This window comes from Tauraco erythrolophus, chromosome 16, assembly GCF_009769465.1.
Source record: "Tauraco erythrolophus isolate bTauEry1 chromosome 16, bTauEry1.pri, whole genome shotgun sequence".
NCBI classification, from domain to species: domain Eukaryota; kingdom Metazoa; phylum Chordata; class Aves; order Musophagiformes; family Musophagidae; genus Tauraco; species Tauraco erythrolophus.
Window position 1 is genome coordinate 13597057 of NC_141480.1, and position 27609 is coordinate 13624665.

The 27609-nt window shown below is 39.5% G+C and overlaps 1 protein-coding gene across 1 annotated transcript; it reads left to right on the forward strand.

Moving 5' to 3' along the window:
- Positions 1–1994: 1994 nt before the first annotated feature.
- Positions 1995–27289, forward strand: GABRA6 (gamma-aminobutyric acid type A receptor subunit alpha6). Its single transcript, XM_086621323.1, has 10 exons — positions 1995–2032; positions 2241–2359; positions 2625–2692; positions 6551–6771; positions 6879–6961; positions 7537–7680; positions 8115–8267; positions 12669–12928; positions 22435–22698; positions 27239–27289. Exons 1-10 carry the CDS (start codon positions 1995–1997, stop codon positions 27287–27289), a joined length of 1401 nt encoding a protein of 466 aa, XP_086477449.1.
- Positions 27290–27609: the final 320 nt, after the last annotated feature.

A 27609-nucleotide genomic window follows, 5' to 3' on the forward strand; every position in this document is an offset into this window, starting at 1 on the left:
TATTCCAAGAGAAGACATGAGGTAAAACACAGAACATAGATCTCTTAGCAGTGAATAAAGTGATCAAATGAAGCCAGAAGAAGAAAAAAAAATAATTCAAAATGTGTTTACATATTTAATACTAATGGAAGCATATTTGCAGAAATAAGTATTAGTGGTGTTTATATGCTAAATGCAGTTTTATGTTCTGAGTGATGCACACAAAAGCCTCAAACGTATCAGTAAGATCAAACATATTTGAAAAACAGGGTAAAGTTTCAAACTGATAGGTTTTAAATCAGGACCAGATAGAAGAACATAACCCCCAGAAGGTTCTGATTTCCCTTTTCTACTTTTCCATTTTCTATCCAGCAGTTCACACACGCCTTTGATTTTTCCTAGATGCAGTGCTATTGTCTGTGAATAAATTCATGCAGATAAATGGTTCCAAGTACCAATAAAAATATGGAGCTCTATTAGCTCGTGATGAATTCACAGAGATCACATCTTTGGTGTATTCATCGAGCATCAAAGCCTCTCAGGAATTTGGGTTCACAACTGTTCAAAGGCAGAGCCAGAGTTCTGGCTGTGTGCAACCAGCCCACCTGTGAGGATTATGAGACTACTGCCCATGACAACAGGGAAAGGGATTCAATGTCAGAGGATATCCTGTATTTTTAATCATATTCTTACATTCTCTTGGTTTTGTAGTGTCACAGCCTCTCTTAAACACAAAACTGGAGCACAGAACCCCAGTGTTGGACTTCATCCAGCCTTACTGCTGAGTATACATGGTTCTCCTAGTTTCATGCAAATACTTACATTCCATTGATTGATAATTAAATATATTTGCTTAGAAGCTGGTAATGCAAAAGTGGTTTATGCAACAAAATTTTACAAAGACAATTAATTTGCTCTGGTCTAGTTATTTGTTCCGCTGTTTTACCATGAGGAAAGAAAACTGACCCAATTGTTTTGTTTACAATGTAGCTAAATGACATAGGGGCTACATCATTCATTGTGTTATATGAAGTAATAAGGTCACAGAAAAAGCTGGAGTAGCCTGAACTTATTTTCCTCTAGAGCTGACTACAGCTTAACACACGTACTGAAGGGAGGGGACGGTAATGATCCAGGCAGTACTTATCAGGACAAAATTAGTAATGATATACAATCCCAGTGGTTTAAAAGTAAGGAGCTCCAATTTTAACAAAAGTCCTGGTAATGCCCTGCTTTAAAGTCCGAGTGAAATCTGTGTATGTAACCCTCCAAAAGCGCTTAGTATTAAAAAAAAAAACAACAAAAAAACCCCCACCAAAAAACACCACTCCAAAAACCTGAACCAGAACGAACTTTTACTGTTCAATGTTCACATATTAGCACGTTTAGATATTCAAGCCCTCTGTACAGTTCTGAAGGATTGATCATGAGGAAATCTGTTCAGAAAAGTAAAAAAAAAAAACCAAAAGGTAAATTGGTAACTGTGGGTTTTGTTGTCGTTTGTTTTGTTTGTGGTTTTTTTTTTTTTTTCCCAAAGTTCTAATGATGCAGAAGCTGCATAATAATCTCCCTGTGAACCATAAACATAATAAAAGCTGAGGCCATTTCTAACATAATCTCTATCAGCAAGATGCCAGCGCTTTTCCAGATTTCCTAACGGGTCCCTGCTAATTCCATGCCAAAACTAGCAGTGGATTTCTTCCTTTTAATCTCCCCTAATGCCTTATTCGATTATTGTCACTGCTCTCCGGCCGCGCACCGTCCCTTCCAACCCTAATTCCCCCGCGGAACAGTCAGCCGAGGCTGCCCGGCGGTGGCGAACCCAAAGGACGCGCACGGCCACCGGCACTGCCCACCTCCGCGCCCCGGGCCCCGCGGGGCAGGGCGTGCGCCGGCCGGGCTCGCCGGGACCCTCTCCCGGCGGAGCGCCCGGCCACAGGGGAGGGATGAGCAGCGGCTCCCGCTCTAGCTGACGGGCCCGAGGGCACCTGCGCGTCCTCGCCTATACCTGAGGCATGGCTCTGCTCATCGCCTGGCTATGCGTCGCCGTGAGGTGAGTTTCCAGCCCCCCTCTCCCGCCGCCAGCCCCACCGGCTCCCAAGGGCTCCCTCAAGCCCCGCCGCAGCCCGGAGGAGCCGGCGAGGGGGCGCCGCGGCCTCTTGCCGCCCCTGCGCTGCCCTGGGGCCGCTGCCTCGACGGTGCGGGTTTGGCGGGAGGGCTGAGGCGGGGGGGCTGACGGCGGGACTCGCCTCTCCTCGCAGCACAGACGGGGCGCTGGCGGGCCAGGGCGGCGAGGGGGACCTCTACTCGGAGAACATCAGCCGGATCCTCGACAAGCTGCTGGACGGCTACGACAACAGGCTCCGGCCGGGATTCGGAGGTAGGGGGAAACTCCCGTCCCCTCGGGGAGCCGGGAGCACGCGGCTCGGCGGGGGAGGGCGAGCAGGAGCCCTCCGGCTCCGCGGGGAGGAGGGTCCTGTCCCGCACCCGGCAGGGGAGAGGCGGTGAAAGCCCAGGGGCGGCCGGCGGAGGAGGAGAGTTTCTCCTGGGGCGGCCGCGGCGCTGCGCTCGCACGGCGGCCCCGAGGGGCCGCGCCCGCCGGCCCTGACCCCGCTCCGCTCCCAGCGCGTCTCCGTGTTCCGCAGGCGCCGTGACAGAAGTCAAAACGGACATCTACGTGACCAGCTTTGGGCCGGTGTCCGACGTGGAGATGGTAAGGGCCTCGCTTGCCGCCCCTGCTCTCCTTTCCCGGGATTCATTTACGGTGGCATCTGAGTTTACCGTCATTAAAGCAGATTACGAGGCTTAATCTTCTTGACAATCTGTAGGGCCCAGCAGAGCAGTTTGGTCGGAGCTGCATATAGCTATTTCCCCGGCGGAGTCAGCCAGGGCAGCCCACGGCCCTGAGGCTGGGCACAGAGAGCAGTGCTGTCCCCGGCTGAGGGCATCAATGGCACGTTAAAGATGCCTCTCTAACCTCCTTGAGAAGATTGGAAGCATCTGTGGCCTGACACACAGGTTTGCAGTAAGGCTGCCTAGTAGGCAACAACCTAATGAGCAGCGGCAGGGGAATGGTTCTGTTTCTGAGACAGCTGCCCGTTGTCATGCTGGGTGTCCCCGAATTCAGGAGCTGTGGACTTGGGTGAGCACCGTCAGTTACAGCAGCAGCCTCAGGAAAAACTCAGCCCATCAGGGTGAGGATGGCATTGCTGTTCTCATTCTGGAAAGTGACTTTGATCACTACTTTTGCCCTTGTACACTTCCTCCGACACCTGCTCACCTGAGCCTGCAGTCCCCTTTGCAGGCAAAGAACTGTGAGCCCCAAAATACAACCAAAAATTTTTCCACCTCTCTTCATCAAAGAGGGGCCTATGAAGGCGGATATTGTAGTGGGTATCTGCTATAGGCCACCCTATCAGGACAGTGAGACTGATGAGCTATTCTTTAAACAACTGGGGGAAGTCTCGCGCTCACTAGCCCTTGTCCTTATGGGTGACTTTAACCTGCCTGATGTCTGTTGGAAGTATAACATGGCAGTCAGGAAACAGTCTAGGCGGTTCCTGCAGAGTGTGGAGGACAACTTCCTCTCACAACTGGTTAGTGAACCGACTAGAGAAGGAGCTCCCCTAGACCTGCTGTTTGTGAACAGAGAAGGTCTTGTGGGAGATGTGAAGGTTGGAGGACGCCTGGGGCTTAGTGACCACGAGATAATAGAATTCTCAATTCTAGGGGAAGTTAGGAGAGGGAACACTAAAACGGCCAAGCTGGACTTTGGGCGAGCTGACTTTGGGCTGTTTAGAAGTCTGGTTAACAAAGTCCAATGGGAGACAGCTCTCAAGGGTAAGGGGGCGCAGGAGGGATGGTTACTATTCAAAAAGGAAATTCTGGAGGCACAGGAGCGAGCTGTCCCTGTGTGCCGGAAGTCGAGCCGCCGGGGTAGAAAACCAGCTTGGATAACAAAGGAGATTTGGGAACATCTCAAAAGAAAAAGGGATGTCTACAAGTCTTGGAAGAATGGGCAGGCATCCAGGAATCAATACAGGGAGGAAGTTAGGGCATGTAGGGAGATAATCAGGGAGGCAAAAGCCCAATTGGAACTTAGACTAGCCAGCTCCGTAAGGGACAACAAAAAGTCTTTCTATAAATATATTAATAACAAAAGGAGGGCTAAAGATCACCTCCAGCCCCTACTGGACTCAGGGGGTACGTTAGTCACTAGGGATGAAGACAAGGCTGAGGTCCTTAATGCCTTCTTTGCCTCAGTCTTTAATAATAAGGTCAGCAGTTCCCAGGTGAGCTGGCCTTCGGTGTCTGAGTGCAGGGAGGGAGAGCAGATCGAAGCTCCTGTGATCCAAGAGGAACGGGTCAAGGATCTGCTCCTTCGGCTGGATGCCCACAAGTCTATGGGGCCTGATGGTATCCACCCGAGAGTCCTGAGAGAGCTGGCGGATGTCATTGCCAAACCCCTGTCCATTATCTTTGGGCAGTCTTGGCTCACTGGGGAAGTTCCGCTGGACTGGAGGCTGGCGGATGTTACTCCCATTTACAAAAAAGGGCGGAAGGAGGATCCGGGGAACTACAGGCCTGTCAGTCTGACCTCGGTGACGGGCAAAGTCATGGAACAGGTTATCTTGAGTGCTATTAATGAGCACATACAGGTTAACCGGGTGATCAGGCCCAGTCAACATGGGTTTATGAAAGGCAGGTCTTGCCAATCAAACCTGATCACCTTCTATGACAGGGTGACCCGCCTGGTTGACGAGGGAAGGGCTGTGGATGTAGTTTTCCTGGACCTCAGTAAAGCCTTTGATACAGTTTCTCATAGTGTTCTGGTGGAGAAACTGGTAACTGCTGGCCTGGATAGGCACACCCTCCTTTGGGTTAAAAACTGGCTGGATGGCCGGGCCCAAAGAGTGGTGGTAAATGGGGCTAAATCCGGCTGGAGGCCGGTCACCAGTGGGGTTCCCCAGGGCTCAGTGCTGGGTCCAGTTCTGTTTAACATCTTTATCAATGACCTGGATGAGGGGATTGAATGTACCCTCAGTAAATTTGCGGACGACACCAAGCTGGGAGGCTGTGTTGATCTGCTTGAGGGTAGGGAGGCCCTTCAGAGGGATTTGAACAGACTGGATCGTTGGGCTGAGGCCAATGGCATGAGCTTTAATAAGGCCAAGTGCAGAGTCCTTCACTTGGGGTATAAAAACCCCAAGCATCGCTATAGGCTCGGGGAGGAGTGGCTGGAGAGCTGCCTGGCGGAAAAGGACCTGGGGGTGTTGGTTGACTACCGGCTTGATATGAGCCAGCAGTGTGCCCAGGTGGCCAAAAAGGCCAATGGGATACTGGCGTGTATCAAGAATAGTGTGACCAGCAGGAGCAGGGAGGTGATCCTGCCCCTGTACTCGGCACTGGTGAGGCCGCACCTGGAATATTGTGTCCAGTTTTGGGCCCCTCGCTTTAAGAGAGATATTGAGCTCCTGGAGCGAGTCCAAAGAAGGGCGACTAAACTGATCAAGGGGCTGGAAAATAAAACTTATGAGGAGCGGCTGAGGGAGTTGGGGCTGTTTAGCCTGGAGAAGAGGAGGCTGAGGGGAGACCTGATTACGGCCTATAAATACTTGAGAAAATATGGTGGGGAGTTAGGGGAAGGGCTCTTTACATTAGTGATGGGAGATAGAACAAGAGGAAATGGGCATAAGCTTAGTCAGGGGAGATTCAGGTTGGATGTTAGGAAGTATTTCTTCTCTGAAAGGGTTGTCAGCCACTGGAATAGGCTGCCCAGGGAAGTGGTTGAGTCCCCATCCCTGGATGTGTTTAAGAATAGGGTGGATGAGCTACTTGAGGATATGGTTTAATGGGGATTAGGGATGGTTGGACTCGATGATCTCTAAGGTCTTTTCCAACCTAGAAATCTATGAATCTATGAATCTATGAATCAGTCAGTCTAAGAGAAGACATAACTTTGCCTTCATACACATTTGCCTCCAGCCAAGGTTTAGCTCTGTTTCCTAAGCAACTTCTGTAGAGAACTCCTTTCTGAAGGCTTGTGAGATTACTGAGAATCCTTAAGAAAAATAACTTAGATTAATATTCAATTGACACCATAGTCCTGCTGTGATGTAACTCACTCACATCAGTCCTTTCTTTGTGAATATCCAAAGTAAGCTGCAGAAGAGGCACCAAGTGTTTTGGTTTTTTTTTTGTTACTGGCAATTAAACATTGATAGTTTGTTTTTGCACTTTGAGAGGTTACTAAATTAGATATTTGCATTTCCTTAGACCTCAGTCACTTTGAATTAAATTATTATCTCTGAGAGGACTATGAGATTTTTTTTTCCTTACTCATAGCAGATCGTCTGTTCACTGTTAACTATTCTTTAAATAATAAGAAAATAGGATATTTTTTCATAGACTTTTTTTTTAGTAACTACTTAATGGTAATAGGATTAAGTGTTTAAGCAGTAAATTAAATGCCATTGACATGTGTGTTAGGTTCTTCCATGGAGTTGCTGTATACACAACTTGGGACTGTTGGCCTCCACACATAAGTCATCCACCTATTTATTTTCCATAGGAATACACAATGGATGTCTTCTTTCGGCAGACATGGACTGATGAGAGGTTGAAGTTTAGTGGGCCAACTGAAATTTTGAGACTGAACAATTTAATGGTCAGTAAAATTTGGACACCAGACACTTTTTTTAGAAATGGAAAAAAATCAATTGCTCATAATATGACAACTCCTAACAAACTTTTCAGAATTATGCAGAATGGAACTATTCTTTACACAATGAGGTGAGAGCCTATTACTCTGCGTTTGGTTGACCTTTATTTTTGATTCTTTCAGCAGTATTCCTATATGCCATTTTTTTTTCATTGTCCTCTACCGTAATGTATTCTAGACTAACCATTAATGCTGATTGTCCTATGCGGCTGGTGAACTTCCCTATGGATGGGCATGCTTGTCCATTGAAGTTTGGAAGCTGTAAGTTTACCTTTCAGTTTTTTATAATAATACATTTGGTCTACATGTATTTGAGAAGTTCAGAAGTGAGATCCTAGGACACTACTTAATGACATGGCTGGAATTTTTTGTTGTATTTTTATACTAGAATCTTACTTTCTCCTCAGAGACTCAGACCATTTATAAGCACATGGATTTATTCATTGAATGGTGACTCTTGAAGCGTATTTTATTTTTTATTGCTATTCTTACACATGTAGTAGTCAAAGTGGGTCCTTCAACAAGTCATAAAATCTGTGGTACATTTGTTAGATTAATTCTAGTTTTGTGAAATAAATATATTTAGTTGATCTGTGGTAATCAATGTGGTTTATAGCAAATTAAGAAACTAAACCTAGCACCTATCAGGTCCCACCTCAGCCATTCTCTTATTGTGGATTTTTTTGCATTTTGTCATTAAAGAGGTTAGGAACTTGCTCGAGCAGGATGCATGTTTCTATAGGTATCGGAGCCATAAAAGCTATCATGCTACTTATTTTTTCAATTGCTTATACATTATGTAATTAATAATAGTAATTTTCCCATCTTCAACTCAGATGCTTATCCCAAAAGTGAAATAATTTATACATGGAAAAAAGGACCCCTGCATTCAGTAGAAGTTCCACAAGAGTCTTCCAGTCTCCTTCAGTATGACCTCATAGGACAAACTGTATCTAGTGAAACAATTAAATCTAACACAGGTAAGATGTATCCATGTGGGAACTACTGACATTATAAAACACATTATGAAAATAAATTACAGTTTTTTTCCATATAGAATTGAAATTAGTTGAATTATCTTTTGCCATTTTAAAAAAACTATAATCCTTGGAAACAATCTAACCATTGCCTCTTAAAAGATAGCCTTTCAATACAGTCCCTTTAAGGACACATTTTTTCATGCAATTCTTAAGAATTCCCCGTGCCTCCCCACCCCAGTAAAAACAACACATAAAATGAATATCATTCTCCTCTGTTTCCATAAGGTCACTTTACCTTTTTTTAATCCGCTTATTTTTATTATGCACTAGGAGGCTTGAAAGTGCTTTCCTCAGACCATAATATATTGGGTTCAAGCCAATAAGGTTTACTCATATGTTGCCAAAATAATGCTGACATACTTGTCTCTTAACAGGTGAATATGTTATCATGACAGTTTATTTCCACTTGCAAAGGAAGATGGGCTACTTCATGATACAGATATATACTCCATGCATTATGACAGTCATTCTTTCTCAGGTGTCCTTCTGGATTAACAAGGAGTCTGTTCCAGCCAGAACAGTTTTTGGTATGCTGTGTTGAGGTCTTTGAACAGCTCAGCATCACATACACCATTCATTCATTACTTTCATTGCTTGTTTGTTTTAGGCGAATATTCACTTCAGCTGCTCTATTTCCATCTTCAAAGGAAAATAGGCTACTATCTCATTCAGACATACATTCCATGCATCATGACTGTAGTCCTGTCTCAAGTTGTGTTTTGGATCAACAAAGAATCTGTTCCAGCAAGAACCGTGGCTGGTATTTGTGTTTTGTTCTTTTATCGTTCACTTCATTCACTGTATTGAATCCATTGTATCAAACAGCTACTGTAATCCAGCAGGGACTGCAAAAGACAGCTTGTAGGTTTCAGGGAGCAAAAGTAAATACTGAAATTAAACCAAATAATACTCAGTCTGCCCCGAGGGTCAAAATTCTTTATCCGGAATGTTTGGTCAGCCAGACTTGTTTGTGACGTTTTTCTGCCCCTCAATACTTTTTCGTATGCAGGAAGGGACAGTTTCAGGGTAAATGTCAGCCTCTCCATTTTTTAAAGAGGTGTTTTTCTATTGATTTTTTCTCTTGTGAAACCAATCCGAGTTAAAGCTTTAAAAAAAATAATCACTCAGGATGGAATTAATCTCATCTGACGTAAGGTACCTCATCTAGCACTCATTCTGAAGTGCTCTCTTCCCCTTGTCTACAAAGGTATCTAAACAACTAGCGAGGGCTTTGGATGGATAGAGTTAGGTGAGATGAGTCCAGTCCCTAGCACTGGTTGGGGCTGTAATATAAGAGGTGTGTCCATACTGATGGCAGAGCCCTTTTTTTTTTTTTTTTTAGAATTAATGCTCCCAGAGCTGTGAGTTTTGTATCCTTAATTTTTAGTGTGTGCTCTGCAATTACAATTGACACAGAGCCCCTCACTTCAATATTGATAGGCTCTGAAACTGCACTCAGTTTTAAAGGGTAAAATTTCACTGACTGGATTGTTGTTTCTAGAAAAACAATCAAAAATACTAAGCAAAATTAATAAAACTTGTCAAAAACTTCATTAATCCACTACCCATACGTACATGTTTTGCAATCCTATCTATTTTCTCTTAACCTGGTATTTCCATACAAAAAAATTCCTTTTGTGAGACTCGTCTTCAGTAACAAAAAGGCAGCTTAGGTTCCCTAGGCATAAATGATGCAAGTCTCATAATTCAAAATGAGTCTATAATTGTAATTAGCAGGCTACAGAATTTGTATAACTTGATTTCAGTCAATTGGTGTTTGCTACCTGCATGGAATGGTATTCAAAAAAGCATTGCAAACTTAGGAGTGCTAAGTGAACACAGCTTCTTCAGGTGCCTCTGAAGGGAGATCAACACGTTTGTTCTTTAAATCCCCATTGGGAACTGGGATGCAGTTTGGCATCATTAAGCACTTACAAGTAGTATTTTCTGGCAATTGAAATCTCTTTAAGTGCTTTAAAATAAAATATCAGGCAATAGATTTTCAAGAATATTTATTGCAATTGAAGCATAAAATACATACAGGAGATTTGCACCCCAAATATGATGCTACCTGATTTGGCTTTGTATTGCATCTCTTGACTATAGTTACATCATCTACATTTTGAGTAAAACATATTTGCTACCTAGAGGGTAGTGGAAGTCAATTCTATATGCCTGAAGTAATGTGCAAATAAGTCTTTATCTGACTCAGTAATAATTACATAGAGACCTCAAACCCTGGAATAACAACTCTTAGATGTCGTACTGAAGAGTAAATACAGAATTAGAAACAGAACATATTTTATGAAAATAGTAACACAGACATCTTTCTCAGTATTGTGGAAAGTTATTCATGTTGACATTTTAAAAGAATATTTCTATCCTTATTCCATTCTTGTTTCTTCCAGGCACATTCTGAATTTATAGTCCTTACTAATTCAAAATCCCATAGATTCTGAATACCTTCATCTAAGGAAAAGAGGGCAAATTCCTTATGACTAAAAAGACTTTCAGGCCCCAGTAAAACAGAAAAGGTTTAAAATGGAGCAGGTTTAAAATGGAGAAGTCTCCTTTCTTCATCATATTGCAAATACTTGAATTAGAAATAAAACTGAAAATTTGTAAGTTCCCAAACTGTAAGTTTGAGAGAAGAGAAATTAATAGTGGAAGAATAACAATGGTGTGCCCAAACCAATTTCTCAGAACAAATTCATTTAGCAAATCTATTTACCTCCAAAATGGATGCAGGTAATATTACAATAAATTCTCTGAATGTTTGCAAAGATAAATTAATGGTCATAAGCAGCTACTCTTTACAGACCTGCAAGTGAAAAATGGGAGACAGAAATACTTGAAGAGGCACTCTTGCATTCTTTATAATTGTGTCATTGGAAAGAACAGCGGATTGCTAGCACGAAATTCCTTATTTTATTTGGAGCTATGTGCGTAGCTATGCGTATACATATAGATGTATTTATGGGTGAAGTTTTATGAAGCATGGCATTATCAGAAATAACTTAGAATATGGTTATTGGAGGCCTAATTTTAACTGTGGTTTGAATCCATATAGCAATGGCTTATTACTTCACATTTTTATATGCCTTTATCTAATCTTTTTTATTCCTGGCAAAAAAAATCATCTGTTATGTTGCAGAATGATAGCAGTCAGCTTCTGCCTTCCTGGCAGGTCACCCTGAGAATTTTAAATTAATATCTAGTCATTAAGTTTAATTTATAATAAAGTCTCAGGGAAAGGTGTTTTGGGTTGAGGTTTTTTTTTTTGTTTTGTTTTTAATAAGATAACATATTTCAGTATTTGCATTATGTAACGGATTCTTCAAAACTTACCAAGAAGTGTACAGAGTGGAAAGACAAGGGTAAACAATCATCGGTTACACAGTTTACCAACTGTGATTTGGCATTCAGTTTGATAAAGTAGTTTTCCACAGTGCAGAGCGTTTCATCAATATTCACTCCACATTGAGAGAAGTCTTATCTATCTCTGTAATAGAATAGGAGTCCTATTCCTAAGTTTAAATTCCTGCTGCAGTAAGTTTTTATTCAGACACAGAATAGATCATTTTTATTACTAACTAGCACATGGACAGATTCTAATCTAATCACACATCATATTGAAAAGTTCATTCTGGACCTTTGAAATTGAAATATATCTCAGCATACTTGTATTCATATTATAAAATGAGTCCGGCAGATTTGGGAGAAGTAGCGATTCTATGCATTTTTATTTGCATTTCTTTAAAACATGTGAAGTAATGACATTGGGATATAGTTAACCTCAAAGAGCTGGCAAGCTACATCATGTGAAAGAGTTGCAAAAAACCTCTGAAAATAATCAAGTCACCCTGTCTCGATGCTGCAGTGTGCAATGACACTGCATCCTTTCCACTGAGCATCATTCATAGCATATAGATTCATCATCACAACATGACATTTTAACATCTTTTACTTTCCCACCTACCCTTTCCCAACTGCAGAAAAGAGCAGAAGAGGGTATTCTCCACCTTACTGTCTTTAAGTACCTGCAGTTTTCACATTCTAGCAGGCATAATTATAAGTAAACATGAGTCACAGAGGCTTATATGTTAATGAATGAGTTTGCTCTTACACTTTTGCTTCTATCAGGCAACAGTGGGAAGTAAGTGTATTATTTCCTACGTTATTAATGCTGTACACTCCAAAACAGAAAGAATAAATTCATGAGTTCTCATGAAGAACACTATAGGGCCCATGAGCTACATGACCACATTTGTTGTGTGAAAATAGACAAGCAGCTCTAGAGAAGTGGCTTTTCTATCCTTCCATATTTGTAACTATGGGTGCTTTTAAATCCAGATAGTCTTAGTGAATCTTCAAGAATGCATCGAGTAATTAAAGACAACTGCACAGAGAACCAAACTCTTATTCCTAGAAATATTTGGTTGATAGCCTACCACTGATTTTAACGCAGAATTCGACTGATTCAGTGAGGCTTCTGTAAACCATAATCTGTCTTCTGCAACAACAGGAGAAAGAGAGGATCACTGTTGGGAAATAACAGTATGTTAATCTAGATTTCTGCCAAATATTCCACTTACTAACCCCTCAAAGTGTCTTGTCTTAGTTTGAGCCTGAATTTTGTTATACCCATGTTTATCACAGTTCTAAGAAGCTGCACCATGTAGTATGTAGTTCTCTCAACTTTGAGTCTGCTCAATGTGTTAAGGAAGTTTAGAACTTTTAGATGTTGAAGCCAGTATACGTGAGTTACATAGGATACAAAATACTTAGAAGTCTTGTTTGTAAGCTGGTACATAGGATGATAGCTAAAACCAAAGAGGAGTTGAGATTTTTTTACTGTATAGGAATTTAAGAGTAGCAGGGTTGAAGCAAAATTCTAACACCCCCATTTTCTTTCCCTTGTTTTCAAGGAATCACTACAGTTCTAACAATGACCACTTTAAGCATCAGCGCCCGCCATTCTTTGCCCAAGGTGTCCTATGCTACCGCCATGGATTGGTTCATAGCTGTGTGCTTTGCCTTTGTCTTCTCTGCACTTATTGAGTTTGCAGCTGTCAACTACTTTACCAATCTTCAGACTCAGAGAGCAATGAGGAAGGCAGCCAGGGCAGCAGCGCTGGCAGCAGCACTATCAGCAGCAACTGTACCGGCAGAGGACGAGATTGTCTCGGTAATTGCTTGCTTTTCTGATAATAAGCATCATATAGGAAGAGGCAGATGAAGTAGTGAATGCAAAACAATATTAAAGGGATCTTAACCTGAAACAGATTATGCAACCAGATTATGTCTATTTATCAAAACATTGTTCTTATTTCAGAAAATGAAAAGACTTCATTTATTCATACTGTTTAATTAAATTTAAGATACAGTTTACTAGAGAGATGTCTATTTGGTAAGATATTTAAGGAAAGCCATTAGACTGTTACCCATAATACTTCTCTTGAGCAGTGCTGTAGGCAGCGTGGTTGGGCAGCAGTGGTTCTCTCAGTTAAGTGCAGAATTTGTGGGATGCTGTACAACGGAATAAACATGTGCATTGGCCAGATGATTGTGGGATCACTGTAGTGCACTGGTACATACCATAAGTGGGTCATCTGGAAGAAGGGGAATTAGCCTTTACATAAACTTGGCATCTGTTACTTTCATAAAAACCTGTGTTGGTGGAAGCTTGGGGAAAAAACATAAATGTAAAGAATAAGGATAGATTTTATTATATACAAAAGACAGGAAGGCTTCCTAGTATCAAAAAAATTGTCAGAATTGCTCGTAAATATTATTCCTTACGTCTGAGGCTAAGTCATGAATGCTGTCTCACAACATACGTTAATATATTTGTCACTATAGCCCTCCCGTTTTCAAATTCAGTTTTACTACCACATTTCCCATATTGAGAGGAATAACAGAATTGAACGACCTTCTGCAAAACCTTTGAGTCTGTAGTTAAATAAGGAGATCAAGCTAAGAGTGACTGAGTATCAGGGCAACACCTTACCCACCATATAGTAATTTTCCCACATTTGCTTATAAACAGCAGTAAAGTTAGAATGTTTAGGTATATTTAAGCCATTAAGGTAATAATTGATAAGTTCCTTACAACAGCAAAACCAAAGCTCCACAGCATTTTGCTACTGGTCCTCAACAGAGCTAATTGACAAATGTTTTTCACTTCAATTGGGAAGCATTTTGCTTGTAAGCCATGTCATATTTTGCTTACAATTTTTTTAATATTGAAAAAATGGAAGACATTGTAAAATATAATAAAGAAATGCATTTTATTTTCACTAAATATATAAATGCAAAAAGAAGCAAATCTTTATACATTTTAACTCAGAAGCACAGTTTTTTTGGTTGCTTTTTGCTTTTGTTTTTGTTTTTTTTTAAAACCACAGTTACATAAAGAAAATACAAAAGACTGTCCAAAAAATTTAAAAGAGCTTGGAAGCAAACGTTCACAGAATCTTTCACTGATTTTAGTGACAGCAGAAAGGCTGATTTAGATTTGGCAATATTTGCAGCGTTCATATCTATGTTTATTTGAATTAGTAAACGTATATAATTGTAATTAAAACTTAAAAAAAAAAGAGGGGAAAAGAGAGTATGTATTTGCCAATGTTCAGGACATACTTCTCCCTTCCCCAATATGATGATATTTGAATGAAAATGTACTCTGGACTCAATGAGCAAAACACTGCAACAGTAAATAGTGTAAAATAAGAAAAATACTGTTAAGATGGAAGGAACCGTAAAATGTACTAAAGCTTCATTTTTATGTTTTTGTTGGCTTGTTTTTTGAGGGCAAGCTATCAGAAAAAAACCTAAAGAGATCACTTGGCTTTATGTAGCATGGAAAATATTGATAACTGCTACCTAATGAAGAAGAGCAACAGCTCTGATCTTTCCTACACATACTTCCGTAACTCAAGTTTGAGTTAATCACAGTGAGGTTTTCAAGAAGGAAAAAAAAAAAGCACAACTATTTTTTTTTCTTTGAAGTCCCTGCTGAGTGATATGAAAACAGTTTGGCCTACTCTGCAAGTGCTGCTGCTGGCAAATTCAGAGCAGATGCTACAAAGCCACTGCCATGCCCCCCGCAATCTCTAGAAGACAACTGTTGCAGAAAATAACCCTCTGCATACGCCCAGATTTACTAGAACTTACTCCTGATGATTGTGGCTCCTTCAGTACTTGTGGGTGAGATTTACATGGCCTCTGTGTTATTGCAGACCAAGCTAAGCACAAACTAAAAAACTGCTGTTGAACAAATTAATAAAAGAAAAAGAAATTAAAAGACCCCAAGTTTCTTACCAAGAGCTTCAGCGACAAACAAGCACAAAGCCAAACTGAAGACACATCTTCCTCATTTTATAAATAGTTAGCTTTTCCAAGTAAAAACAAACACAAAATAAGCATCCAGGAATAAAATAAACATATAGGAAGCACACCGCAGCCATTTCCTCAAGAAAATTTTTTACAACTACCTGACATACAGATTTAGAAGAGTAGTAAACTCCATAACATCAAAGTCCCAAGCTAAACTCAGTCTCTAAAACAGCCCACAGTGGCCACAAAATTCTCTTGTCCTGGTCTTTCTCAAAGCTCGTATTATCCAAGACAGTAATTTTCAAGCCCTCTAAGTCCACCACTGTTTTTCTCACAGGACTAGTTCTCTATGAGAACCCACCTCTGCAGTAATAGAAAAAGCAAAATCAATGAGATCATAAAAATGAAGGGTACTTACAACTTACAAAAATTTCTTTTTGCACTTTAAGGTAGGAGAGTAAAGTTTTTCATCTACTTGTAATGCTAGTATGTTTATTTGTGATTTTTAAGTCTATGAAAGTTGTCAATTGTAGCTATATGAAAGGGCAGGTACAGGATGAAGAGTAGGGAACAGTGTGCCAAAAATGCTTACTGTCTTCTGCATTAATAAAAGTCAGATGGTATTACTATATTGAGAAAATTTCTGAAGATTGTGAAGGCTTACTTAGTTTTAGGGTGTTCACTTGTAAAAATAAAAGTGAAAAAGTGAGATGAACTTACTTGAAAACTTTCCTTGCTATACAACTGCCAATGGAACTCTACTAGCAGTAGTGACATTATGAGTAACAACATAGACTCTATGTTTTTAATCTATTATCTGAAATTGCCTGAAGAGTGGCTAAAGAACCTTGCGATGGAAATAACCTTAGGCTGTCTGAACAAGTACTTTATGACAAGACACCCATTCTCCTACTTTGCATAAGAGAAGCCCAGGGAGACAGTTTTGGTATAAATGAAAATTCAAAGGAGTTACAAAACAGCCAGTTAGAAGCTTTTGCTGCTTGGGTGAGGGCCTAAACTCATCAAGATAAATATATTTACAGAATGTATTCAGGGTTTTTTAAATTTCAAATTAACTATGTTTCCTGGGAAAAAAAAAAATCAAAAGTCTTTCAAAATACTATCAAAAAGCCTCCTTCCTCCTTCAGTCTAGTTAATTTTATTTAAAATCTTGCTTTATTCAAATGTACAAAACTTTTTCTCGTAGGTTTTTATATTGTAACCAAAAAAACCTGTACACTCAGAAAAGAAAGATGGCAGAAGACCAAAGTCTGCTCTACTGTAGTAATGAAAGTACGAGAAACTCTGCTCAAGTCATTGGACTACACTGGTTTTAGTAAGAGAGGTGATGGTCTGACTCTGTGCTCGGTTAACTGGTGACAGCCCAGCATGCCTTTTCTGGCTCCAGGAAAGCCACTCTATTTACCTCAGTTAACTGAGAGCAGAACTTGGCTTGCTCTCTTTGTCAGCTGCAGGCAATCCCTGTGTGAAATGCAAAACTATGGGTGTTCCACTCCAAAATACGATGGCAACAAGCTGAGCAGTCATCTGGACTCTGACAAAAACCTGTTTTTATTCATATGGTGACCAAGCTTGTTCTAGCACGTCGAAACCAAATGTTATATATACACATATATATAAAAACATTATGGCATTTAGCTTTTTAATCCATTTCAAATGTGTGTTTTCTATATCAATCATGTTGTTCCATCATTATGGCTTCCAGGAATATCCCAATACTGGAAGTTGCAAAGGAAAAGGAATTGGAGATACTGTCTGGAGTGCACCATTCAAAGTAATGCTCTGCAACATGGTCAGGGAGTACACACCATGGATCAAAAGACATCCTTTCCATGTGAGAGACTACATGTAAAAGACAAAAGATTGTTACAGAGTGGTAGCTTGACTACAGTTATGTTCTAGAAGACCTGTTTTAGCAGAAAACAGCACAGTGCAGTGAAATACTGCTGCGAGAGCTGCCTTCTTCCTACAAATAGCCTTGTCCCCATGTTGCAAAATAGAGTGACTTGAGCAGAAAAGGACTCTCATGCTCTTTAACAACCCTGCCCAACTGCAGAGCAGCCGTATGTCACTTCAGTATAGAGGATTTACTTTTCTATAATTACGTCAAAATATATTAAATATGTTTAATGAGTATCCTAGAGTAACTGAAAAGAGAGCACTTCTACTTGGATTATTAACAACCCTTTACAAGATCATCCTTGAAATAGCTATACGCATTAAAATCTTGACTGAGAACATGGCACCTTCAGTCGAATTAGGGAGACCTTCTTGCTTCTCCACAATTGCAGATTATCAAGTAGGCTATTAAAAACAAACAGCAACTTTCAATTATATTGACTTTCGTCACCCCAACAAGGAAAGGAGATGCTGATTATTTGGTTCTGCCCAAGTTAAATAAGGCCAATGCAGGGCAGTAAGAATGGTTTAGAAGTAGCTGGTATCATACACCAAGATAGAAAAATTCAAGATGAATCATATTTAGACTTTTGTTCAATATTGAAGTCTTAATGTGAGTACCTTTTTTGCAGTGGGGCAGTGAGAACAAGATAAAGTAAATTAAATTACTCCAAAAGGAGATCTTACTTAATGGGGTGAACTTTCCTGCTGCAAGGTGCTGTGTATGGACTGTTCAGTAGCTAAGTGGAGTTTTTACAGATCACCTTGTTGAACATAGAGGCTAAACTACGCTTAACTCCCTCTTTGGGAGCTAACTCACTGGCATGTGATTTTATGTGTACAATATGAATGGTTGAAGTCACTTAAACTGTATCTACTAATGAGAAGGGCAGGGAAAAAGAATGTTACATATTTAATTTAGTATTCTGCCTTGTACAGACATTGAGTTTTGGGCATAGAGGGTTGGGGTTTTTTTTGTTTCCAGGTGTTTGTGTGTTTTGTGATATCAGCAAAGTTCATAAATTATAAAGAAAAAGAGAAAAAAACCCTTTTTGTTTAAACTTTTCAAGCTTATTCTCACTAACCTCTTTTTACTGCATTGCCTGCAGAAAAAAGAGACATAAGTGAGTAAAAGAGAGAGAAGTAAGGATACAGAAATACTAATTTGTTTAAAATTAGCCAGTATCTGAATGCATACATAAGATAGTCATGTTACTGCTAGATCATAAACTAAACTGATAGTAAGAATACGTATTTGCAGTACAAAGGAACAGAGAACAGTAGAGAATTTTACAAATACGAATTACAGAAATCTCTTGAGGAAAAGAAACATAAGAACAAAGCACATTCATAAATCACAGTTAGCATCCACATAAAAATCAGAAAAAGCAGACAAATAATTCCGTTTACTCCAAGGTTATATGTGCTGTATTTTTTTAAATCTGGAAGCCAAGCAATTTGCTGTGAGCCTCCTGAGATATTCTGAGCATAAGCAAATTTTAGTGATATTGATGGGAGTTACGAGAGAGCAGCACCTTTATAGACAAGATGAGACTGCTTTGTGAGCTTTCTAGGGGATCAGATGGCTGAGCTGCAAAAGCTTCATAGAAGCCAGTCTATACCTTACTAGCCCATATACATACCAGTCTTTGTGTAGCCCGGTTTTTATGGTATCTCACATTAAACAGGGATCTTGCAATCTGTTCTGTGTCACTGGGTAGTCACACGTAATGGCAAGTTTAATTGCCTGATGGGACTAACATTCCACATGAGCGCAAGAGTACTCTGAATCAGGAGTCAGTAACTTAACAAAATTCATTATTTCATTATGACACATGCGCCATGCCTGAGGCTTCTTGCTGTTGCTCTTGCCTCTTGTAAAACAGTACTCACTATTTAAATGTTTGGCTGTGTGAACTGTGCGAAATAGGCTATTCATTCCTGTTTTCTCTCTCTGTTTTGCTACAGTTTCATGATGTCATCGTAGGTACTCTTTGTCAAAAGGAAAAGTTAAATCTAAATATATTAGACAAATTACTGTTGCGGCTGTTCAGAGTTCAACTGTAATAAGAAACTATATGGTTTCCTCTCGCTGCCTCCTCCTCTTGGTTTTGCAGTGAATTCCAATGAAAAATATGAATTACGGTTCTGGGGCAGCAAGTGAGTAGCTGCAGTCAGCTACCACACTGAGAAACATCTTCATTACACATCTGAGATAATTTGAACTTACAATTCCGTATCGTGGGTAATAGCATACAAAAAAATAGTGTCAACCCTGACTTGCCAGATGGGCACACGAGGGTGTTAAAGACAGTGTAAAGAACTACTCTGGGACTTTGTTAATGATTTATATCAACTCTAAACCATCTCCTCAGCAAGTGAAGAGCATGACTTTTAAATAACTATGGCTTTACTGAGACAGTAAAATGCGCGGGTCCTTCCAGAATATTGGAATAGGCTATTTCAGGTAATTATAAGTTATTAATATCACTCTATTGATAGAAATGGACCTAAACTGTCCCCAGAGTGGAAGCATAATCAAGTTAGCATGCTCCTCAAGTTCTGAGCATACTCACTAATTCCAGATCTTCGTGTCTCCAACTTGAGATGGAATCAAATTGAGATAATCCTCCTTCTATAGGAATGAGATTTAATAAATATTATAAATAAAATAATAACTAAGATTATACTTTTCCAAGTGCCTATTTGGATGATCACAATGATTTTAGTACCTCTACATTCTAAATATGTTCAGTACTGAACATCATCCACAGACCGTATGCTACATCTGTTCTGCCTCCTATTAATTCCATCACCTCAGTGCAATAACTCCGGATTCATGCTTGAGTGATCCAGAGCAGAATTTGATCCACTTTATACCCCAATATTGCAGATAAAAAAGGCTAAGACTCAGCTTAGCACTTATATTTTTAGGAAACACTCATTCTCCACAAAAGGTCAAGCTATCTTGCAGTAAAGCGAAAAACAAGCTACCTTATGACTTTTAGAATTCAGTTTAAAGCAGGGCATACAAGCAAAACGGAATAGCAACTTGAATGAAAGCAGCAGCCCAGGCTCTGTCAGTCAGTCTGTTTTTAGAGTGGGATTATTATGATGATTAGCGCAAGTGGACATGGATAACCCTCTTTCTGTTTCTGAGATGCATCTGTAGATCATCCCCCATTTAAATCTGTCTGTTGCTTGCTGTGTTACTGGAAAATACAAAAACAAACATCTGCGTTCCAGATAGGCACAGCCCCAGAATATGAATGCCATTCAATATCCATTCAAAACATGATCCTAATCATTTAATGTGTAGATGGCAAAGTAGAAGAAGGAGGGATAATGGCAAGTTGGAAGTGCTGATAGGATGTGGGGGAAGAAAAAGTTAATAGGTAAGAGAGATATATACAGGAGAAAACCCTTCCCCCCCCCCCAATAAAATGTTCTCTCTAGCTTTTACTTTGACTAAAATCATCTGTGAGGAATCCATCTCTCCCTAATCTCAGTTGGATGCCAGTCCATTCATCCATGAGCAGAACTTGGCACCATGTTGTAGCAGTGTCAGTTGTTCTGATACTCTGGCAGTAACACTGACTGCTAAAGGGGTGATTCCTGTTATAACTCTATTTTAAGTCATATATGAAATACTAGGTGTGTTAGGCTAGTCTTTTATCTAGAAATTGTGGCCCAAGTACAAGTATAGGCAATGTATTTCAGAAAACGCTTCTTTTTCTTTTAACAACCCATTCATTTATCTGATTGAGTAAAATCTGTTTGCATGCATTGAAATCCTGCAAGATAAATCCCCAAAACGCTGACGGCGGGCTGTGTTTAAGTGAATGATTGTCACTAAATCGCTCCCAAGGAATGACTTTGGAAATTGCATATCTAACAGAATTTTGCTACCTTAAAACCATTCAAATGTTACTATTCCATTTTACAATAGATGCATATGCTGTTGTATTGTAAGTGATTTACATTGCCTACGACTTCCCTCATCAGCTTCACTCATTCGGTCATCTAGTTCTGCTGACCAAAAAAAGCTGCTTATCCAACCCAAGAATAGCTGAATATGTTGTGTGATTTTGCTGCACAATGTTTTTCACCAATAACCTGGAAATAAGTTTTGCAGTCGTCTGTTGAGGAAGCCTTAGACTCAAGCTCAACTAAAACACTGCATGGTAGCATTGCTTGTTAGACTTTAAGGTATTATTATTGCTACCTGTTAACAGAAAACTTGAGTACTTCGTATCAAAACAATAAAAAACAACTTGGCACTCTAGGCACTCTTCTGTATTTTCTCAGCCATCAGATGAATCTGACGGCTGCTGCCATGAAGCTACATTGCTAATGTCAGTCCTGGGCAGTGGCAGTAGCAGCCAGGTCTTTGAAAATTTCCTCTCATTTGATACTACTGTGAAAGTGGGCAACTGACACCCGTTAGAGCAGGCTAAGAGCCTGTGGTAGATCCTACTCCTAAGCCATTTCTGCAAGGAAGAAATCTATTACTTCTACTCTTGTGAAAGTAAAAAATGGCAACTTGGACACAAATAAAACTCGTGTACATAGTGAATACACATGTCAGCCTAACAACTAAGAGGTAAACTCTAAACGTTCCTGAGGCCTGCATAAATTTTTAAGAGCTTTCATAAAGCTTTCTGAAAAGTAATTTGACCTGGCTATGAATATTGCACAAAATACAGGAATAATTTTGTTTGATTTTACCATAAATGAAAATAAAAATAGTCCCATTACAGTTAGGATATTTGTCTTCAGTTGTATGCATGAAACTGCTGTGGCAATCATGAGATGTATTTGAAAATGAAATTTCATCCTAAGAAGAAACTACAGGACAATTTAGCATTCCCATCTTCAGCACCTGTAAAGTTAGTTCATTTCCTTTTGTGCAGATGTTTTCTAGTTCACAAGCAGCTGGTTTGGGGACTATTAAGAGTGTGACAGCTCGACTCCATTCAGTCACTGCCTACCAAAACTCATCAACAGGCTTGCACATGAAGACTGCACTTGAGCCAGCCCATGTGTGCTATTTTGTTTAAACTTGATTCATATCTACGTAAACTTCAGTCATACCAATATGTTGCAATTTAGATACACCACTATCTTCTCTTCTTTTCCATTTAGCTCCATCTCTTCTTTTTCTTTCTCTTATAGCTTCTATTTATTACCATGTTAAAAATATGGAAAGCACATATTCTTTTATGTTTTTACATCAAAGCTTTAGGCTACAAATGTACCTCTGTATATTTGGATTATTTTTGCGATTTCCTTAGGGTTGCTTTATAGCAGAGAAGCAGCAATAAAATCAGGAGGTTGAGCAGAAGGGTGTAGAGAAGCCTAACAATCACAAAACCCAAGACTGTATCCAAAAATCACCGTTTTTTTTCCCTTTTTTCCCTCTTTTTTCTTCCACAGCATTCTGACTCCAACTGTAACCTGAAGAAGCGAGTAAACTCTGTAACGTCTCAGGCAGATCAGTCTCCTGAAGCCAGCATAATATCAAATAGTGCATCCCAGTGTCAACCAGTGTCTGTTCCTCCTCCAGCCCCACCACCACCACCACCACCTATTGGAGGCACAAGTAAAATAGATCAGTATTCTAGGATCCTCTTTCCAGTGGCATTTGCGGGATTCAACCTGGTATACTGGGTTGTTTATCTTTCAAAAGACACTATGGAAGTAAGTAATAGAATTTCTAAATACTTGCTTACAATAAATAATATGTTGACTTGACCAATATTATTTTAATTGCTCATTTACTCTTGCCACTCCAGTTAGTCAGTCCTTTCTGAGGAAAGTTACTGATAACGGCTTTCTCTAAAAAATCAGCTGTGGCTTCCAGCAGTAGTGGCACTCAGTATGATGCAGAAAGGCTGTTTGAAGATGAGAAATGTAAACACTTATCTCTATGCCATGTTGCACTGAGCAGAGTACATTGTGTAAGACAACATATGACGCCATTCTCAGCAAACAAACTAATCTTAAATCTTCCTTTTCTTACTCTTCCTATCTGCAGTAAGGAATGGTAGAGTTATCTGTTGAAGCAATGTAGTGAAGGAGATAAGAACTTTAATATCTCCTAATGTTTGCTCAGTGAGGTAACAAGATAACAGTCTCCCCAAAAAGTTTGTTACTCATTCTGAACATTTATGTATATTGTGAAGAATCGACAACTGCAGAATACAGTTTGTGAATCAAGAGTCCCTGTTTTTATACGTTTTAAGACTGATTTTTCCTGTTTCTTTGTATAGCTGAACTGTTTTATGCACATGAACTGCTAAATTCCTTGCTTAAGTTTGTTTGAATCAGACAGAGTGATCATGTCTTCAGACATCCATGAGGTCCAGAAGAGATGTGCCCTGCAAATTGAGCATGTCTAGAATAATCAGTCGGTGATTAGCTTATAATTTTCAAGTAGTCATTAAACTTTAAGTCTTTAATGCTTTAATTCTCTAATTTTTCCCTTTTGCCTAAGTACAGCTAATGGTGTCCCGTTTTCTCAGTTAAAAATATATTCATTTGCCTTGTTGCCATAGAGTTTTTGACTCTTGCTGTACATTGCAGTCAATATGATTGGTACATTTAGCTTTATTTAGGACAACTAGAGAGATAATGATGGTATTTAGATAGTACTGAATGCACAAAGTCCCTACATCAATAAAAACAGAAGCTGGCAATCTGGTATGAGTGGTGAGCAGATTGTACCTTTATTTCCTAGATTAGAGGTAAAGCAGGCCAAGGGAAGTCTCATGGACAGCCAAGAGATGTTGCAGTTCAAAGTAACAAGACAGTGCTGATCAGCTGATGGTGGCATCATGCCTCTGCTTGAAGGAGAGGCTACTAGCCTCTAATTTTGCTGATTTTTGCGACTAGTATGATCTGGAAAATGCTATCTCTCAAAGATGAAGCGTGCTGCCAAGCAGCTTATATGAAATCAGGAGGGCAGGAAGATAGGAGACACCATCTCTTACAAATGTTTCTGCAGATGTCTTTCTCAAGAGGTCACAGCTGCTAACTTCTGGCCACTCAAAATCTGCCCAATGCTAAATTTAGCATTTCTGCCAGAGTTACTGATCCTGCTATTATAGAATATTGACTATGTGTGCATATTACTTATCTCAGAGAAGGGAAATATCAAAAAAGCTCATGTATAATCATTACAGCTTCTGTTTAGAGGCCAGTTCCTCAGCTTGTGTAGCTTGCCGTAACTCCAGTGATTTCATTCAGTCATTCACACTTTGGATCTAGAAATGTTTGGAACATAGTTGCCATTTTCCTTGGTAGTGAAGAAATATTTACACTGAACCCTGTATATTAATAGTAATATTAGAACTAGGCTTTTAAAATATTTCTAAAGCCTAGGACATAATGCTGACTATAAATATTTTTAAATGCCACTATTGCAAGCTCACAAACCTGCTCAGAAACTCAGAAAATACGTTCTGTAGTAGCCTTATAAAATGACAGAAATCCAGCAGCAACATTTAGAAAACAGAACTCTATTGACAGCTAGGGTGTTTTGAATTATGAAGAATGTAAACAATTACGTAAAATGTTGATTAAGCTCTTCTTTATAAATTACATTTTCCTGTTTGTGTACTCAGTTGTAACTAATAATAATTGTGATATACATTGCTAGGTTTCTAATTCAATATGTTTTATCACTTTACCAGTTTATCACTTTACTTTCAAGGAAAACCAGGATTGGTTTTGCTTTAAAATCTATTAAAAATATGTAAGACTTTCCCTTGAAGCAGAGGAGATACAAGTGTTAGGTTAGCAAAGCATGGCATGCTTCAAGGCCAGTTCAACTCAATCACAGGCTCCAGCCCAAAAGATTAAATACTGGTCCAGAGGAGGACCATGAAGATGATCTGAGGGCTGGAGCACTTCTCCTGTGCAGATAGGCTGAGAGAGTTGAGGTTGTTCAGCCTGGAGAAGAGAAGGCTCTGAAGAGACCATCTGGCAGCCTTCCAGTATCTAAAGGGGGCCTACAGGAAAGCTGGAGAGGGACTTTTGACAAGAGTGTGTAGTGATAGGACAAGGGGCAATGGATTTAAACTGAAAGAGGAAAGATTTCAATCAGATCTAAGGCAGAAATTCTTCGCTCTGAGGGTGATGAAGCACTGGAACAGGTTGCCCAGAGAAGCTGTGGATGCCCCATCCACCTAATCTAGTGGAAAGTGTCCCTTGCCATGGCAGCAGCGTTGGAAGTGGATGATCTTTAAGGTCCCTTCCAACCCAAACCATTCTATGGTACAGTATTACTCAGTTAAGAAATTTAATTTCATTTAGAAAGTGCATTTTGTGCAGTATTTCAGGTATACTAGCTTTTCTGAGTTACATCTTCGAATCCATTTGGCTTTTGTTTAAAAAAACAAAATGGAAAAAATATTCTAATCAGTTCATTGAAATAACCAAATTTCCGCTGCAATAGTTCTTGTAGTGCACCTTTCTAGAATTTTCGTTAGTGTAATTTGGAGTGCAGAACCTCATTCACCTAAGTCGGCTATTGTGGAGATTCCTAAACTGAACAGATACCTGCTGTGTCTTTGGATGGTGCATATGGAATAAATCAAGAAGCATTTCATAAATCTGTTTGTAAAAGCAGGCCATTAGCACTGGAATCGAAGGTAGCTTTCAACTCATGTCGTTATCTTCAGGCCAGACTCTTCCTTTGACTTTGAAGGAAGTGCAAGAATCTTTTTTTACGTCATGTTCTGGATTCAGAGCATCAGCTAGAACGAGCAACCTTGTTAATGTAATGACACAAAGGTGCATGAAACGAGGAGCTCTCTCCGAAGCTGTTGGGTAGCATTTCTGTGCACTACTAAGCAGTTTTCTTATGGCTTAAGTAATGGGCCATATGTTACAGAAATTAAGTTATTCTTCTGTATTGTATCTGATAACATTTATAAGAAACTTGGGGCTTGGGTACTTTTCAAAGTGCTCCTTGAAGTACCTTTTTCTTCCCCCTCTTTTAGACCACAGAAAATCCTGATACTTTTATGATAAGCCCACCTTTCTCTCAAAAAGTTTTATAACTGTAATGCTGACAGATGCTTAACTATAGCAGTATCACTGTGCCATTTATAATATGAAAAAATAAAGCATTAAAATTAAGAGGACTTAATCCCTCACTATGTAAGGTCAGTTTGTAATTAATTTAGATGGAAGGTTTGAAGATGTGACATCCTCATGATTTACACACGAAAAATGGAACAGGTATGTTTCTGCAGTAGAGTACAGTAATATCTGCCATCCACAAAAAGCTCTATACAGGAACAAGCAACACACATTTGTCTAGATTAGCCAAATAGAGAAGTTCTTGAAAGGAGAACAAACCTGTCTGACGAATGAGAAAAAGTCATGCAGCATGTTTTGGCTTTGGTTTTGGTTTTAAATCTTGCTAAGGCCTTGAGCTGAATACTAATTTATGATAGTGACCTTGGTAGGTGAATTGCATGCTTAGTTTATTTTAAAATTTGCTTGATTTACAATGCAAAAAGCACCGTTTTAATGAGAAGAATACAAGTACTTGTCTGCCTTGTGCTGCTTTTACATCTTCTTACACATCATCTTTCTAAAGTAACCTGTCTTAATTTTTATATATAATATATTAGTTTTTAATGTAATGAAACAGGGAATGACGGAGTGAATCAAACTAAAGAAGGATATGATGTTAAAGTTTTGATGATAAACTACAGAAAAACAAGCAGAGGCCAGCTTTTATGTTTGGGAACAGAGGAAGGTATAAAGTCACTGAATGTGTGAAATGTGTTGAGTCCTGGGTATTTGGACACAGAGAACATGGTATGATGGCAGAAAAAGTGTTACATAGCAGGTTGAAGGAGAAGATGAGATACTAGTGTTGCTTGGGTCAAGTGGGAAGAAACAAGAACAGAGAAGGAACAAGAACTGGAAAAGTATTTAGCTTCAGTACGTTAATGTTCATAAAGCTTGCATTGTGTATTGTTACATCATGTTTCAGTTTAAACACTGGAAAAATGAAGTTCAGGAGAAAAGAGTCAACTGCCATACATACTTACAGCTGAGCTTTGATGATCCAGGTAACAAACATCAAATTCTAAGAGGATTCTCCCTTGTAATGCGGTTTTATTTTAAGCCTGCTGAGACAGTTAGAAATCAGGTGGTTTTGTTGGTTAACTTCATTGCTAACAACCCATAGCTTAAACTTCTTTCTGAACTTTTCTTCCAGTTTTTTGAACCTACTGCAATGCATCTTCGAAATGACCATCAGTCCAACTGAAGAACAGCTCAAGGTTTCAAAGAATCACTGAAGGTCGTCTAGGGTTGAAGGGACTTCAAAGGATTTGTCTATCCACAAGTGCTCTCAATTTTCAAACAGGGAATATTTATATTGGACATCATCTGGAAACAAACTCTGGACAAATCAAAAAGATAGAAACTGCACAGGGTTCTAATAATACTTTCTTAATATTTCTTACATTGATTCTACTATAAATGTTCTTGTTAAATTATTTTGTTCAATTGTCAAAAGAAAAGAATGTGCATTTGTTCTAATTCTGTCACAAACAATTGAATGTTTACATTGATATAAAACATCAA

Coding starts and splice junctions, on each gene's coding strand:
- GABRA6 (XM_086621323.1), top strand. CDS start 1,995: ATGGCTCTGCTCATCGCCTGGCTATGCGTCGCCGTGAG. Junction 6,962..7,536: donor TCCATTGAAGTTTGGAAGCT/GTAAGTTTACCT, acceptor TCTTCAACTCAG/ATGCTTATCCCAAAAGTGAA. Junction 8,268..12,668: donor TCCAGCCAGAACAGTTTTTG/GTATGCTGTGTT, acceptor CTTGTTTTCAAG/GAATCACTACAGTTCTAACA.